This window comes from Galeopterus variegatus, unplaced genomic scaffold (genome assembly GCF_000696425.1).
Source record: "Galeopterus variegatus unplaced genomic scaffold, G_variegatus-3.0.2 Scaffold2473, whole genome shotgun sequence".
Lineage (NCBI taxonomy): Eukaryota > Metazoa > Chordata > Mammalia > Dermoptera > Cynocephalidae > Galeopterus > Galeopterus variegatus.
Window position 1 is genome coordinate 267,970 of NW_007728584.1, and position 18,335 is coordinate 286,304.

Genomic DNA, 18,335 nt, shown 5'->3' on the forward strand with positions numbered 1-18,335 from the left:
CGAACCCTCGGCGGGAGTGCCACCGCGCTCCTAAGCGGCGCACTGTAGCAGTGCGCCACCGGGCCGGCCCCAAGAGTTCAGTCTTTTAAACTTGTTTGGTGTCTGTGATAATGTACATCTTGGAACTTCATTTTTGCCTATCTGGTGTTATCTTTTGTGGCTGTAGCGTATGAGGATATAGCTTGAGAGATACGGAATTGGGCCTCCTGTTTCTGGTCCTAGTCTTGCAGCAAAGATAATGTAATTGAGTTTGAGTAATTTATTATGCCTCGTTTTTCTTCGCATGCAAACCTCAAGCCTTGAATGAACTCACGTTTCTGTTTTCATTTGACTAAAGGTAACATCAAGCACAATCATAAATAGGCTCCATAGCATAGCACTGTTAGGTGAGTTGCCTTCAGTGTCTGTATTTGAACGACCTTGGTCAAGTTACTACTTTTTTTGAACCTCAGTTTCCTCATCTGTAAAATGGGGATGATAATACTTACAGAATAGGTGTATTGTGAGAATTAAATGAGAGAACACATGTTAAAGTGTGGAGCACAATGCCTTGCACTTAGTAAATGCTTGAGAAATGGTAGCTATTATTATTAAGCAGTTATGCATTTAAGAAAAACAAATTTCCCACTCTCATGAAGCTAGTTTAAAAATGTTATTTTAAAGCATATTTGTATTTGAAATGTTTCTTTATATTCAGAAGGCAATTAGTCATTTTCTATAACTGTTGTGTTTCCTCTACAGGATTTTTTTGCAGACCTTAGCTTTGGGATTCCCTTTTTAAACTGTTTTTAGTATTTTTTGGAATATGTACTTTCTCACTTGAACTTTTAGTACTTTAGATAATTTGGGTGTGTGTTCATATATAACGTATTTTTTTCTGTTTTTACCTACAAGTTATTCAAAGAGGAGAAATTGTTCCCTCCTGGGTGACTGTCAAATCATTAAAAAAAAAAAATCAGAGGTCTTGTCTCTTTGCTATCAACTCTGTGTACAGAATGCAGTAGAGTGGCACCATCGCTGGATGGGGAAAGTCCTGGAGAAGGGCATGGCCGTTCATGAGATTAACTCTTTTTATTTGTTTTTTAGCATTTCCCCTTCAGCATCTTTCCATGAAACAGTCACCAACATGACACAGGGATTGCACCGCATTGTGGGCTTCTGGCATTTGACTTCTCAGGCCAGCCAGGGTTTTGGGTTCATGCTGTTGGTACTTAAAAGAGTAACTTTGCAAACTGCAGAACATATACAGGAGACCCTTAAAGTTTCAAGAGGGATGAAGGACTAATTAAATTTTCCCCTTTAGTGGAAGCTGTGCACTGAGGGAATCCTGAAATTAAAACCTACAAGAAAAATCAGCTATGAAGGCAAGTTGCCTCTGTCCCCTTAGGCACCAAATTTAAATGACCCAGATGTAATCAAATTAATCTTTCACTTGTGAGTTATTTGTAAATGAAATAAAGTGATATTCAGTGATAAAGAATATCAGAAAAGGGCCGGCCTGTGGCTCACTCGGTAGAGTCCGGTGCTGATAACACCAAGGCCACGGGTTCGGATCCCATATAGGGATGGCCGGTTTGCTCACTGGCTGAGCGTGGTGCCGACAACACCAAGTCGAGGGTTAAGATCCCCTTACCGGTCATCTTTTTAAAAAAAAAAAAAATATCAGAAAAATAAAAGCTCCAACTGATTTTTGCTAAGTTCCAAAATAGTGAATCTCAAAACTTTGGGGTGCATCAGAATCACTCTATTTTAACCTTATTAAAAATACATGTGCTTGGAACCCCCTCATGCTATTTAGTCACAATCCCTGGGATAGGACTTGGGCATCTGTACTTTATCAAGCTTCGTAGGTGGTTCTTCATATCATATGCACACCAAAGTTGAAGAATCACTGTGAGATGATGGGTAATAGTTTTTGACAGAGTATTAATTTAACAATGGTGGGATTAATGTAACCTAATTTTAAGAATGGAGATGTACACTTGGCTCACCTTTATACTTAAAAAGGAAGAAAGAGTCTTGCCATCCTCAGCATGTGTTAAGGACAAAATGAGCTGTTTGGATGCCTCCTGAGAGTTGAATTCAGAAACATTTTAGTTCTTTGCTTTATGAGGATCTTATTTCCTTCTTTTTTTTTTTTAAAGATGACTGATAAGGGGATCTTAACCCTTGACTTGGTGTTGTCAGCACCATTATGAGGATCTTATTTCCTTCTTTTTTTTTTTTAAAGATGACTGATAAGGGGATCTTAACCCTTGACTTGGTGTTGTCAGCACCATGCTCTCTGAAGTGAGTTAACCAGCCATCCCTATATAGATAGGGATCCGAACCTGTGGCCTTGGTGTTAGCAGCACCACACTCTGCCAAGTGAGCCACGGGCCGGCCCCTGATTTTCTTCTGAAAGTGGAGGCTGCATCTGAATAGTACAGTCTTAGGAAAGTAGAAGGCAACATTTAGAACCTGGGTGACATTCCCAAATTTGCTCAAGTTTTTGTCTGAAAGGGGTTATGTTTTGAGTCCACAAATACATTATGGTACCAAAGCAAACTTTTTTTTATGCTCTGTACTTGACCCCATCTTTCAAAGCATAATTTTTTCATGGAATGCTGTGCAATGCTAGTTAATGGATGCATATGGATCAAAAATCTTTTTCTGTTTATAAAAATAACAAAAAAGAAAAGGTAATGAAGGGATAAATTACCAAGAAAATGACCAGGCCTTTTAAACCATGACCATAAAAAGTGTTCAAAGTCCAAGTGACACATTGCAGTTAACATCAGGTTTCATGAATTGAGAGCTCACACTTTTCATTTGTAGGTGTTTACAGTACAGCTGACACTTGGGGAGTTCAGCATTGGGAAGCTGAAGGAAATGGTATTAAAAAAGCCCAACACACAACTGCTCCCAAAGCTTTGGAAGGAACAAAATTTCCTAAACCCATAGTCCCACCCTTTTTTTAGTGAAGGATGGAATCCAGATATTATGTGTGGGCCAAGTTAGGTTCCTTTCAAAATGTGTCTAGAGGTACCCATATAATATGTATGTGGATGATTTCTTAACTAACGTGTTGATTTTGATAGCACAGATTCTACACTACTACAGACAGATGCTTATCTTTTAGGAATCCTTAAGTTCACTCTAAAGCAGTGGTTCCCAAACTGTAGTCCCTTAACTCCTGACAGTCTGTAAAGGTGGCCTGGGGAAAGGGGTGGGGGAGGTTGTCACCAAACAATTTCTAAGATTTCAGAAAAGCTTAATGAAAGTACATTTTTTTCCCTTGGTAAGTTTGTACAGTTTATCGGAAATGTAGGTTTTAGCTGGAATCATGTCAAGTTAGTGTGTTAATATTGATTATAATTAGTTCATCAGAAGTGCTAGTTGTCAGTTACACATCTCCCGATCATTTAAAAGAATGAGAAAATAATTTAAATATTTATCACTTAAATAGAAACCAGTAGGTAATCTCTCTTCAAACAAGGGGCCCAAGCAGGGAGGATAGTGATTAAGAAGTGTGTCTGGTGAAGGATTGGGAACCACTGACCTGAAGGCTGTGGCAGGAGTAGCTGTTTTAGCAGAGTCCCCCTCATCTGCATGAAATCATCCCAGGCCTTGGCATGCAGGAGTGAATCTGAGAAGATCTTGGTCACACCTTTCTTGTTGCTTTTGATTTCTTTGTGGTATTCTTTCTTTGAGTTCATTCTCTACTGCAGATAAATTCTGTGGTTCAGAGCTGCTCTTAAAATGATGCAGGCTGTACTTAAAATGTGACTGTATGAATTATGTAAAAAATCATCCGAGTGTGAAGAGGAGAGAGATTGGTAACTCATGTGACCCTCTAATTGTGCAAACCCCAAAGATATTCTTACAAATTTGGTTCATGCAATAAATTTAGTGGAACCGATTATAGTACAGAATCAAGTCATTTTTCTTTTTCTTTTTTTTTGGTGGCTGTCCAGTACTGGGATCTGAACCTGTGACCTTGGTGTTATAACCAGCTGAGCTAACTGGCCAGACCCAGTTTTGTTTTTTTCTACACACATCCTAAAAATGCATTTTAAAGTGGATTTTTGTGTGCATTTAAATTGAATTTTGCGATTGCTAGTTTTGTTCTGTGTTTTATATGATAGTTTTGTTTTTAAATGTGATTGTGTACTGACACTAAGCTTTTAAGGCTGGTTTTCTTTTTAAATAGTCGTGGAGATGTATGAATTGGGTGAACTGAGGGGGGAAAAATTGGAAAATGAATAGTGTGTATTCTTTTTCTTTTTTCCTTTTGGTCTTTTTTTACTGACTGGTAACGGGTCGGTGTCACGCCCATACCGGGGACCGGCAACGGGATCGCAACCCTCGGTGTTGCGCCCGCACTGCGCTCAGCCAGTGAGCGGGAACCGGTCTCCACATGGGATCCGAACCCTCGGCGGGAGTGCTGCCACGCTCCCAAGCGGCGCACTCTCCAGTGCGCCACCGGGCCGGCTCAATAGTGTGTATTTTTTAAAGTTGATAATTCTGAGATTTCCCAGGATATACTTGCTCCTGTTGTATATGAAAATGGAACTCATTTTTCTAACAAGTAATACCACAGGTCAAATCCCATTATAAATGTAAAGAATGGAAATACCTGAGTATTTTGTGGGCTTCATATGACTTCTCCAAATAGAATCAACGTGCCTCTTCCTCAGTGATTTTACGTCTTTCCTTATGGCACACATAACATTGTACTGTAGTCTTTGAGTGTGTTTTGTATACTTTCAAGTCCTCTGGGACAAGCATTGTGTCCCTCAGGCTTAGCACAGTGCCTTACATCAAGTTAGTACTTAATAAGTGCATTGTCCAATAAATGGTGTGTACAAGCATGCTTCTAAGTGTAAGCCAGTGACCTGGTAAATCAGTATGACCAAAGTTACATTGGTTGAGTATTCCTAAACAAGGGCTGGATGGTTAGCTCAGTTGGTTGGAGTGTAGTTTTGTAACACCAAGATCAAAGGTTCAGATCCCCTTACCAGCCAACTGCCAAAAAGAAAAAAAGTATTTACAAACAATAAAATAATTTGGATAGTCACATAGGATTTTTTAATTGTGGATTTTGATGTTTATTGGAACTTATTTCTGGCAGCTGTACTATATGGCTTTCACTGGTTACATCTTGGGTTAAATTGTTGTTCCTTCTAATAGCCCTTACAGTATATTTTGTGCTGTTGACTGTGTAGTAATATCAGAAAACCACAGCCGATTCTTGGATTTCCTGACCTGACTCCTAGCAGCGAAATACTCAGGCCTTTTAATGTAATATATCATGAATCCAATTGGTAGAAAGCATGCTTTTCTTTTTGATTTTAGTTATCATTTTTACGTCAGGAAAAAACAGTTCTTTGTGTTGATTCTGTGTTGCAGAAAGCATAACCCCTACGGTAGAGCTAAATGCACTGTGCATGAAACTTGGAAAAAAACCAATGTATAAGCCTGTTGACCCTTACTCTCGGATGCAGTCCACCTATAACTACAACATGAGAGGAGGTGCTTATCCCCCAAGGTATGTGTGTGTTTGGGTTTTTTTTTTTTTTTTAAAGTACAGTGTCAGTCTTAAGAGTGCTTCTGCCTTTGGAACTGTGTCTTGGTGCTGTTTTAACTGCTGTCATTAGAAAGTGCCTAAGCATATTCCTGACTAGCAATGTGACTTGTGCCCCAAGCAGTCTGGTTAAAGGTCACTCTTGTAATTGTTTTGTGTAACTGAATCATATTTGGACATGATTCCCACTACATCATGATTCTCAGCATTTGTGGATTTCTTGATTATTGTTTATTGGGTACTTTCTGACTTTTGAATTTGTGTGCTTTGTAAATAGCCTTGGTGTAACAAAATATTAATTGAAACCCAAAAATGCCATGTGTGTAAAACCTCTTACCGGTGGTAATAAGGCATAAGTGGATAGACTAATGATCAAAATGGAGGTCTTCATTTCCCTGCCCTCCTTGGGTAGGGAGCCAAAGCCATTTTGAAAATAAAAGCTCTGAAATGTTAGAAACTAGGCTCTGCTAGGCTGTAGGCTGTTGGTATTCCCAGAACTGAGTGTCCTTCCTAAAAGACTTCTGCTTTAAAATTCCCAGCCTTCTGTGTTGACGTGCAAGTGCAAATCTAAGGTTTGAGAAAGTAGAGCAAGTTAAATTTCTGTCTAAGCAAAAGCTTAATTCATTTTAGATTTTGTCAGTACAGACTAGTATTAAAAATTGAGCTCATGTAATTTATAAGCCATTGTGTTTTGTTGAACTTAAGTTTTAATTGCTAAACTGTATTTGCTTTTATGGTATAACAATTCTAATCCAGTTTAAACTTTTAGGCAATCTCTGGATATATCGATGAGTCATCATTAGCCAAGCACACACTAATGTGATTAGGACCTATGATGAAGAAAATACTTGGAATTTGCCAGAGAATGTATAGGTGACTTCTCAATCTGAGACTGTAATTTTTCTAACCCTCTTTTATTTTTAGGTACTTTTACCCATTTCCGGTTCCACCTGTGCTTTATCAAGTTGAACTTTCTGTGGGAGGACAGCAATTTAATGGGAAAGGAAAGACGAGACAGGCTGCGAAACATGATGCTGCTGCTAAAGCCTTGAGGATCCTGCAGAATGAGTCTCTGCCTGACAGGCTGGAGGTAAGGCGAGAACAGAGTTGAGGCTGCTGGAGATTTGGGCAGAGTCAGAGGGTGGTATGAAAGATGTCACCTCAAGTTACTTTTTCTAAGAAGGTGCATTAACAACTGTCCACAATGTTTATTATTTAAAAGCCTACAAGATTTTGTACCCTGTAGCTTTCTTGCTGTTTTCCCCCCTTTTTTCCTTTCTAAATTTCTGAGCAAGAAAGTCAGCTGCCACCTTTTTCACCCTGTGGTATAGTTTTGAGTGACATAATATGGTATAAACATGTTAGAAAGGTTGTGGCTCAGTGGAGTTGTGAAGAACACATATGGATGAGTTTTTCAGTGCTGAAGATGATGCTTGTCAGAATCTACTGTGATTTAGCATACCAGGTTAGAGAATTTTCTATATCTGTTTTTGACCAGCACTTCTGTTATAAAATGCCTGTTATCTACTGAAATGTAACCAACCATCACAAAACTTAATGATGGTTTAAACATCTCCAGGCATTTATTTTGCTCACAGATCTGCAATTTAGGCAGGACTTGGCAGGGGTAGCTTATCTTTGCTCCACATAGCTTTGACTGAGGTGGCTCTACAGGAGGCTGGAGGATCCACTTTTAAGATGGCTCACTCACATGGCTGGTAAGTTGCTGCTGGCTGTCAGCGGGAACTATGCTGGGGCTCTGGCCTGGGGACCTCAGTTCCTCTCTTAGTGTACTTATGCAAGGACTTGCTTATGCTTCCTTGTGGTATGGTGGCTGGGTTCCAAGAGTGAGTGTCTCAGAAGTTGGGAAATGGAAGCAGCTGCCAGTTTCCTAAGGCCTGATTCCAGAAATCACAGCATCGCTTCTGCCATATTCTATAGGTCAAGCAGGCTCAGAGCCCAGATTCAAAGGAAGGAGGTATAGAACTCCACTTTTAATTTTTTCTTTAATTGAGGTAAAAAAAAAAACTAAATTCACCATTTTAAGTGTGCAATTCAGTGGCTTTTAGTACATTCACAGTGTGGGGAATGTGGAGAAAGAACCCCACTTCTGGATAAGAGGAGTGTCAAAGACTTTGAGGCCATGTTTTAAAATTACCTACCATAAATTAAAAATTCCTACCATAATTTAAAATTATGGTAGGAAAAGGATTTTAACTTTTCGTGACTACATCGGAATATAATTTTTAGGAAATCAGTGACTTCGTGCCATTGAGGGGCCAAAGCATTAGTGAATAACTCTGATAAGGTAGTCTTACCACAAATCTAGTCACTAAAGGTCCAGAAGAAACTCATTGAACAGAAAACATTGAGATTTCATGATTCTGTTTAATCATAGTGGGAAATGTCACCTGAAAACACCCCTGGGTAGCATTTGACTTTTCCTCTCCAGGAAACAAGTTCACAGAGAACAAGGTTTTGCACAGAACATTGTGCTAAATGTGTGATGAGAGGTTCGGATCTGAGTGGACCTTGGGCAGGGTGCTTGCTGAGGTCTGTTGTATTTAGCCTGCCACCCAGGGCACCCAAGCTCAGGATGGCACTCTGTGTCTTCATGGCTGGCTGCATGGGAGCATTTTGCTTTCCTTTTGTTATGCTGCATTTCCAGTGTAATCACATATTCTGACAGAGGCTATCTGTTTTCAGGATTCACTAAGGATCAAATAAAAGAGTTGTAACTTAAAAGAGGATTTAGTGAAGTTAAAAAGATAAGCTTCTCAGTGGTGAGATTTATCAAACCATTGAAATCTGAGCTGTTTTGGAGGCCTTTCATTTCTTTAGTTGACTTTGGTGCTAATCTGATTGGAGTCAGATGGAGTAGATATTTCTCAGTTCCTTCTAGCCAACAGTTGGTAAATGATTGCTGAACACTGGTGTGTGGATTGTCTGCATCAGAATCACTAGAAAAGTTAAAAAAAAAAATTCCTACACCTAACCCGCATGATTCTAATGCGATAGGTCTAGGGTAAAACCCAGGAATCTGGTTTATGCTTTTTTATTTTGTTGATGTGCTCTTGGAGCGATTATAAAGCATGGTCAGGGTTTGGGAACCACAGATCCTGAGTATTATCAGTGCTTCCCAGGCAGTTTTTCTCTCCCTTTGAATCCTCCATGGAAGTATTCAGAGTTTTGTTGCAAAGGGAAAGTGTTTGGTGGTGTCTGTAGCACCCTTGCTCACTAGGGAAGCATTGGTTGTAGCAGTTCTGAGGACAGTGGCTATAAAAGACTTGCTCTCCTGGGCAGAGTTTTCATCAGTGCACCTGAACTCTGTAAGGAGCTTTGCTCAGAGTAATGTTTACATCTACTTGTGCCCTGTGGCTTTTCTCCTCTTCCCCCCTTTACTAGCTCTGTAGTTTGAAATAGAGACAATGCCTTTCAGAAATGTTTCAAAAACTGGCCTTAGCCAGTGTTTCAGAAATGGAGAATCATTAACTGTAGGGTAAGGCTACTTCTTTGAAGTAGTAAATGAAATACTTGGCCTCCTGCTTAAGTGTGCTGTCCCTTGATTTTACCAGGCCTTCTGGTGGGTGGGTGGTAGAGAGTAAAGACAGACATTTTTAAAAGGTAACTTTTTCCCCTCAAAAATAATGCATGTGAAACTATAAGCTCTTTTTAATTCAAGAAAAAAAAAGGAAAAATAAATGACTTATAAATTTACCACTTGTAGATAATCACTATAAATATTTTGGTGGATGTCAGTGCATATATAAGTAAATACACACTCCTTTCATTCAAAAAAATGGGATGGTATTGTATAGTCACCATCTTTTTTCATTGAAGTGTGTCTCAGGAATATGTTATTATGTCATTTACTTACAGGATTCAAATTTAGCATGCACCTAAGCACTTTTTAATGACTGCTAAGTGTTCCATTGTGTAAACATACCTGTTTATTTTTGCAGTAGGGGCTTGATTACTTAGGTTGTTTGCAGTTTTTGCTGTTGTAAAATTGGGAGGGAAGAACATTGTTGTAATGAAATCTTTGTGTGTGTGTGTCCATCATTATTTCTGTGAGCCACAGCTCTATAAGTGCAATTGCTCAATTAAAGGGTATCCATGGTGCTTGAATGGTTAGCTCAGTTGGTTAGAATGTGGTGCCGATAACACCATGGTCCAAGGTTTGATCACTGTACTGGCCAGCTGCCAAATAAAAATAAACAAAAAAACCCACACAACAAAGATAAAGGATATGCATGGTGATATATATGGCCAAGTTCCCCACCAGAAAGATGGAACTATTTTTTTTTTTTTTTGAAAGATGGAACTATTTTAGACCCTTCCCAGTACGCATAAGTAGCCTGTTTGCCCACTGCCTGTCAGCATTGGAAATGATCGTTTTAAACAAATCATCAGTGTTGCTGTTGAAAATTTGTAGAGCATGTGATTGTGTGATGGATCAATTAATCTTTTCTCGAAGATAGCCAGTAAAGCCACCACTTTGTTTGCAGGGCAGGTGTAGTCTGGTTCCTCCATGATTGGCATTGTGATAGGCCCTGAAGTGAAAACAGCCAGCATTGTCCCTGCCCCTTTGGAGCTTAGTCAATGGACCTGATAGACATGAACATTACTGTCATTAAAAAGTGCAGTGAGTACTAGGATAGAAAAGTAGCAAGGATTAGGAGAACATAAAATGTCCAGTTCTGGTTGGAGTAATAATGGTGCATTCAGAAGTGTTCTCCCTGAGGAAGAATCATTTTAGCTGAGGCTAAAGATGAACAAAAGAGCCGGGACAGTACATTCCCAGAGAGGGAGTAACAAAGGTCCTGAATTGGGAAAACGTGGGATTTTTGTTTTTAAATCTAATAAAGGATAGCTTTTATTCAATGTCTGAACTATTAGCAAGGTGGTCATAGCTGTAGTATCTGTAGTGGAGAAAACAGGAGCTATCTTAAATGTCCATTACTAGGGAAATGGTTAAATAAATGGATACATTTATCCCAAGGAGTACCAAAGTGTGGTAGATCTGGTTACATGGGCACGAAAGGGTTCATAATCTGTTGTGGGGGATCAAGATGCAGAACTGTTGTTCTGTGTGAAGTGTGATTCTGTTTGTGTTTAAGTAAACAGAAAAGCCAGCTGTATGTGCATGTGTGTGTATATATAGGTTGAGTATCCCTAATATGTAATCCAAAAATCTGAAATTTGAAATGCTTCAAAATTCAAAACTTTTTTTTTTTTTTTTTTTTTAAAGATGACCAGTAAGGGGATCTTAACCCTTGACTTGGTGTTATCAGCACCATGCTCTCCCAAGTGAGCTAACCGGCCATCCCTATATAGGGATCCGAACCCATGACCGTGGTGTTATCAGCACCACACTCTCCCAAATGAGCCACAGGCCGGCCCAAAAATTCAAAACTTTTTGAGCACCGACATGACACTCAAAGGAAATGCTCATTGGAGCATTTTGGATTTTGGTTTTTCAGATTAGAGATGCTCAACTTGTATGTATTCTGCAAATACTCCAAAATTCAAAAACATCCAAAATTCAAAACACTTCTTCTGGTTCCAAGCATTTTGGATAAGGGATACTCAACCTGTGTATGTTTGGATGTTCATAGTTTATATTTTGAAGGTTTTATCAAACTTTAAAAGTAGTTTCCTCCTGGTGGAAGTAGTGGAAGGCTTTTTTTTATTGTATTCTTTGAAGTTTTTTAATGCTTTTTTTTTTTTTACTTCTGTCAAAATAAATAAATGCAGCTCTTCCTGGTCTTGAGTCCTTATCTTTACTTGGGACAGGTACATATTTAAGTAGGACTAAAACTAAAATTGGAGACCTTCACCCTCATTATACTGTCATTGTCCATTGGACCCAATTTTTATTATTGAGCTACTTTTTCATGCTCTTTAAGGAATGATATTGCATGTCTTTTATTCTTTTTTAGAGGTCTTACAAAAACTAAGAGAAAACAGACATTTTTTTTTTGGCGGCTGGCTGGTTCAGGGATCCGAACTTGTGACCTTGGGGTTATAAGGCTGTGCCAGACTTATTTTTTAAAATAGAATAAAACTCCTCTGTCTTACAGTTATCATTCTGGCCCTTTGGACCTTTTTGTAAATCTTTACATTATGGAACCTCCGGGATCTTACTTTTCCTATGTTTTGAAACATTTTGCTATTAGTCATCTTACATATTATTTCAGCACCATTAATCAGCTATTCTCAAACATGCTGAATAAGACTAAAATCATCAGAAAATGGAAGAATGATGAAATCTCTGTGTGGATGATACTGTAGTGAAAAATGGTCATTATCATATCATCCTGTAGCAATCTTATGGCCTTGCCCATTGTATTGCATTGTCTTTCAAGAAGATACAAAAGAAGACTGGAGACTTTATCCTTTTTTTTTTTTTTTTTTTTTTTTTTTAAAGATGACCGGTAAGGGGATCCTAACCCTTGACTTGGTGGTGTCAGCACCACGCTCACCCAAGTGAGCTAACCAGCCATCCCTATATGGGATCCGAACCCGTGGCCTTAGTGTTATCAGAACCGCACTCTCCCAAGTGAGCCACAGGCCCGGCCCCTGGAGACTTTATCTTTTGAGTCTCCTTTTTGCCTTCATTGAACCCAGGTGAGGATTCAGAATTTCTTTTTTCGTTCGTAATGGCAAAAAGAAAATTGACAGAGGAAGCCATTTCCGATCATTAGCCAAATCAGAAGATAAATGTAAAGAGACAGATGGCAGCACTCCAGACTGTAATGAAGGTAGTGAGATTGAGCATCTGTCAACTGCAGATTGTGAGTCTTCTGATAATAACGTAGATGAATTTTTCCACACTCAAGAATCAATGAGTGAATAGTGTATTTCTGTGCTGTGCAAAAAGCATATGTGGTGTTCTCATCTAGTCAGTAATTCACCAGGAAGGACTTCATCGCATAGTATTTTGTGACAAGAACCCAGACCATCCTGTTTGGATTTAAAAAAAAAAAAGTATGACAGCATTCTTTTATCTTTTATAATGTTTGGCCACCAACATTTTTTTTTTCTTCCTTTTCGGTCAGCTGGCCGGTACAGGGATCAAACTCTGGACCTTGGTGTTATCAGCATCACATTCTAACCAACTGAGCTTACCTGTGACCACCACCATTTATTTCTTACCATTTACTGTCCACAAAATAAGGGGACAAAAGCAGAAAGAAGTGTGTGTGCAAAAGTGATTGAAAAGAAATAGATAATATAAAAGTGAAAAAAAATCCCTGATTTATCCTTCTATAGGTGTTTGTAAATCTAAAAATGAAAGCATTTTGCAGGTACCATGCAAATATGGCTGTTTTTTCTTCAACAAAATTATGGGTTTATTTTAAAAGTAGTGTGTAGTAGCAGTACAAGAAGACGCAGAAGTCCTGATTAGCTAGCACTGTTGGAGATGTATTTGAAATCTGGTAGTGCCATAGGTTGGCTGTGCCCCATGTTCACGTGCATCAGGTGGTGAACAGTTAGTTGCACGTAGAGGACCTTACACTATGGAATTATATATGGAACTATACACTATGGAATTCATGTTAACAGTAATTCCCACTTTGTGGATTATGAGCCTGCTAAACTTTTGTCATCTTACTGGTAATGGTATTTATGGATTAGTTTTGAGTCAATCACTGCTGTCTCATTTGCAACATTTTGTCCAATCCAGATAGTATAAAATTATGTAAAAGAACAGCATAATCTCACTTCCAAATAAGTTTATCTTTGTTCCCTGTTTTGCATTTTATTTTACTGGTGCTTTGTCCCTGTTAAAATTACTTTGGAAGCAATGGCTTAGAGCAATGAATCTCAACTCTGGTTGCTAGTAAAATCAACTGGGGACTTATGTTAAAAAATAAACAAATGCTATAAATAAAATAGTTATCCAGGCCATAGCTACAAAAATTTCGAGTTCCCCTGTGTGGAGTGGGCTCAAGCATTCTTGCCTTGTGAAGCTCCCAAGTGATTTTAGTGCTCCTCTGATTGAGAACCACCACTGGCTTAAGGTTTAGAATTTAGCAGTAGCATTGTTTTCTCAGTCTTATGTGGAACCTCAATTAAAAAAAAAAAAAAGCATTTAATCGGTATGGGTTTGTAAGTTTGAATTTACAGTATTGATAAAGGCAATTCGTGAGAATGATTTACATGAATTTTTTTTTTTTTTTTTTGTCTTTTTCCGTGTCCGGCAACGGATCGCAACCCTCAGTGTTGCCCCTGTACCGGACCGGGGACCGGCAACGGGATCGCAACCCTCAGTGTTGCTCCTGCGCCTCGCTCAGCCAGTGAGCGGGAACCTGTCTGTATGTGGGATCCGAACCCTCGGGCGGGAGCGCCGCCGCGCTTCCCAAGCGGCGCACTATCCAGTGCGCCACCGGGCCGGCCCTACATGAATTTTCAAAACAAAAAATTATACTATATACAGATGGTCTCTGACTTACAGTGGTTCAGCTTAAGATTTTTTGGCTTTACAGTGGTTTACTGGGGTAGATGCATTTTTAACTATGATATTTTCAACTTAACGATGGGTTTATCAGGACGTAGCCCCATTGTAAGTTGAGGAGCATCAGTATTCTTTTTGTCCATTAAAGAAAAAAAAACATGGCTGGGAAAGATACAGTCCCACTCTAGAATAGTTATTAATTGCAATAGGCGTAGCCCCATTGTAAGTTGAGGAGCATCAGTATTCTTTTTGTCCATTAAAAAAAAAAAAAACATGGCTGGGAAAGATACAGTCCCACTCTAGAATAGTTATTAATTGCAATAGGAAGGATAGTGAGAAGGGCTTTATTGTTTTTCTTAAAAAAATCTGATGTCAGTAGTACTTCATGTTACATCTCTTTTAAATCCAGGACAATTGCCTGTTAAATTAACTATACTTTTCTGTATGTTTGAAATAGGTCAGAACTAAAAATAAAAGTTAAAATTAATTGGGCTGATTAATGAACAAAATGTTTGAAAATTGGGATATATACATGGCACTTGAGTTCTTACATCGGCCTCAGCATCCAAGTTATTTCCAAATTTTGTTCTGGTTGCACATAAGGTGAACATTCTCATAAACACAGTTAATCAGCTTAAGAGTAGGCTTTCCCCCCCCCTTTTTTTTTCTTTTTAACAGTTCATGTATTTATTTATTTTCAATTTTTTTATTTTTTATTTTATCACTATACGGTGTAGTTGATTTTCATGTCCCTTTACCAGTTCCTTCTTTTTCCCCCTCTCCACCCATCACCATCATATCAAACAGTTCATCTATTTAAAAAAAATCTCTGGGTACTCTTCAAATAAACAGCTGTCAAAAAGCTTTATTCTGTTGTGCACAAAAATGAGCTAACTTGTTAGCAGAAGTTAATGTGTTGACAATATCCAGTGTGTTAATTTGGTATTGAAACACATGCTTTTTTTCTTGTTGCTTTTTAAAAAATTTTTTAACCATTTTTAAGTTTATATAGTTCAGTGACATTAAATATATTCTCAGTGTCGTGCAATCATCACCACTATCCATTTGTAGAACTTTTTCATCATCTCAAGTAGAAACTCTGTACCCATTAAACAGTAACTCCACAATCCCCTTAACTCCCAGGCTCTGGTAACTTCTATTTTACTTTTTGTCTCTATGCATTTTCCTGGTCTAGGTACTTTATAAAAGTGGATATTTGTTCTTTTGTGTCTGTTTATTTCACTTAATGTTTTCAGGGTTTATCCATATTGTAGCATGTTTCAGAAACTCATTCCTTTTTAATGCTGAATGATATTCCATATGGATATTTCGCATTTTGTTTATCCATTTATCTGTTGATGGACATTTGAGTTGTTTCCACCTTTTTGCTGTTGTGAATAATGCTGCCATGAATATTGGTGTACAAATATCTGTTTGAATCCCTACTTTGATTTCTTTTGGGTATACATCTAGAAGTAGAGTTGCTGGGTCATATAGTAATTCTATGTTTAACTTTTTCAGGAACTATCAAACTGTTTTCCACAACAGCTGTACCATTTTACAGTCCTACCAGCGATGCTCCAATTTCTTCATGTTCTCACCAACATGTGTTATTTTCTGTTCTTTTGATAATAGCTATCCTTATGTGTGCAAAGTGGTATTGTGGTTCTCATTTGTATTTCCCTAATGGTTACTGGTGTTGAACATCATTTCATGTACTTTTTTGGCCATTTGTATATCTTCGGATAAATGCCTATTTTAGTCCTTTGCCCATTTTTGGATTGTGTTGTTTTATTGTTGATGAGGTAGTTCTGTATATATTCTGGATATTAATCCCTTATCAGATACATATGCAAATCTCATTCTATGACTTGTCTTCACTCTCTTGATAGTATCCTTTGATGCACAAAAGTTTTTAACTTTGATGAAGTATTATTAATCTATTTTTTTCTTTTGTTGCCTATGCTTTTGGTGTCATATCTAAGAAATCATTTCCAAATCCAGTGTCATAAAGCTTTTCCCCTATGTTTTCTTCTGAGAGTTTTATAGTTCTCCCTTGTATGTTTAAATCTTTGATCCACTTTGGGTTAATTTTGCGTGTGGTGTGAGGTAAGGGTCCCGCTTCATTATTTTGCTTGTGGATGTCCGGTTTTCCCAGCATCATCTGTTGAACATACTTTTTAAAATACAGTTGTGTTTTGTTTAGTTTAAAATCTATTTGAAAAATAGATTTCAAAACAAACCTGTGGAACCCTAGCCTTCTAAGGTACTTTGCATAGGAGATTTCTGGTTTTAAAGATTAACTCATAAAAAAGCAGGCCCTCTTTCTGCTTAGGACTTAAAAAACAAAAATACAAGTGTGTTTAGGTTAATAAACCACCAGAAATGCTATGCAAATAGTTTTGACTAGGCAAAGAGTAAAGTGAAACCAGATTGGAAGGAAAACATTTTGTAGAAGGAGAGAATTATAAATAGCATCTGGAATACGTTTATTTGTTCAGGATTATACCCTGGATTGTGTTAATAGGTTTTTTAACCTAAAGTTTTTTATTCATTTAATTTTATTTTAATTAAAGCTTGTAACATTGATTCAGTGTGGATGAGATCTATCTGATAAAAATAAGGATCTGCACAGCAGATAAAATCTTGGAGAGTCCTGCACCTTGCCTGTTTAGCAATTTCAGCCATGGGTTCCTCCTGTTAGATAATTCTAATTTTGGAAATAAGATTTTACAAATTCTTTGACAAAAGAGAAGCAATAATGTGAAGAAAAGTGCAGCTCTCTTGCCATGTTTTGGGAAAGTTTGCTGTTACTGAGCTTATCTAGTTTCTCATATCACAACAACTCAATATAAAATCCATGTTATCAGCCCACAGAGAGAAGATCCCTGTCCCTCTTTAATCCCATCCCTGGCTAGAGGACTGTAAATGAATCTTGTTGCAAAGATAGAATCTCTGCCTTTGTAGAGGAGACTTTATTAGTTTAGATCTTGAATTTTTGCCAGTAGCAGTAAGTATGAGATACATGACAAGTTTGTAATTTCTATTTCACTGCATCCTTTATATATATATATATATATATATAATATATTTATATTTATTTATTTATTTAAAAGATGACTGGTAAGAGGATCTTAACCCTTGACTTGGTGTTGTCAGCACCACACTCTCCCAAGTGAGCTAACTGGCCATCCCTATATAGGGATCCGAACCCGTGGCCTTGGTGTTATCAGCACCACACTCTCCCGAGTGAGCCATGGGCTGGCCCTCAACTGCATCTTTTTTAAAAGTGGTTTTGGGCTGGCTGATTAGGTCAGCTGGTTAGAGTGCATTCTTGTAACCCCAAGACCATGAGTTTGGATCCCCCGTACTGCCTAGCCGCCAAAAAAAAAGTGAAAGTAAAAGTGGTTTCCAGTGACTTTATGTCCAAATAAGAAACAAGCATATTTCAACTGGAGAGACTTGTATCTGAACTTGCCATATCCCACACAGATCTGTCTGTATTTTTATATCTCCATAACATGGCTTAACAATACAGTATTTAGGAAGGCACTGTTCCCAAGCAGCAGTGGCATCTGGCTGCACCACAGTTACTGTGATTCACACCCAAGGGTCTGTTATGTGTGTATTGTTTATGGTGGATTCATGAAGTACAGTCTGATCCAAGTTTGACAGGATTTTTTTTAACTTTTAAAATTCATTGACACATGGTACATATGTGGCCTTGGATAAATCCATAAAGCCAAAGTTCAGTCATTTTAAGGTTTATCGTTGCAGCTGGGATATTGATGATTTTAGTAAGAGCTAACTACTAAACAATTATTCTTTTAGGTGAATGGGAGAGAATCAGAAGAAGAAAATCTCAATAAATCTGAAATAAGTCAGGTGTTTGAGATTGCACTTAAACGGAACTTGCCTGTGAATTTTGAGGTAAGCTTATTTTATATGTAGGACTTTGTATTATAAAATCCTGTTAGCATTCATCATAGAAATGATTTTTTCTCTAAATGACATTAGGATAGTATTCACAAGCCTCCAAATTTAAGATTCAAACTTTATGTTTAGCAAAGTAATGTTTATTCTCTTCTAGGAGTCCTCAACTTAGGGGCATCTGTAGATCTCTAGAGAGGCCATTGGTCTGTGAACCTCCTGAAATGGTTTGAAGGATATTGCTTCTGTTTACATGTGTATTCTGCACAGAGGGTCCATCGCTTTCATCAGTCTCAAAAGTGTCTTTACCTCCAGAATATTCAGAATCTCCTTAAATGGTCCCTAAATTCTTGTCAGAGTAATTTTGGACACAGGTCT

The 18,335-nt window shown here is 38.0% G+C and overlaps 1 protein-coding gene across 1 annotated transcript in view; it reads left to right on the forward strand.

Annotated features, from left to right (window-relative positions):
• LOC103597961 (double-stranded RNA-binding protein Staufen homolog 1-like) overlaps nt 1-17,957 on the forward strand; it is a gene marked incomplete at its 3' end in the record, with an annotated part of 40,348 nt that extends 22,391 nt beyond the window's left edge. The window contains exons 4-6 of the mRNA XM_008581851.1: nt 5,392-5,530; nt 6,491-6,656; nt 17,859-17,957. Of these exons, the coding sequence (XP_008580073.1) occupies nt 5,392-5,530; nt 6,491-6,656; nt 17,859-17,957 (404 nt within the window). The remainder of the gene's footprint in view (nt 1-5,391; nt 5,531-6,490; nt 6,657-17,858) is intronic.
• Between the last annotated feature and the right edge of the window lie 378 nt (nt 17,958-18,335).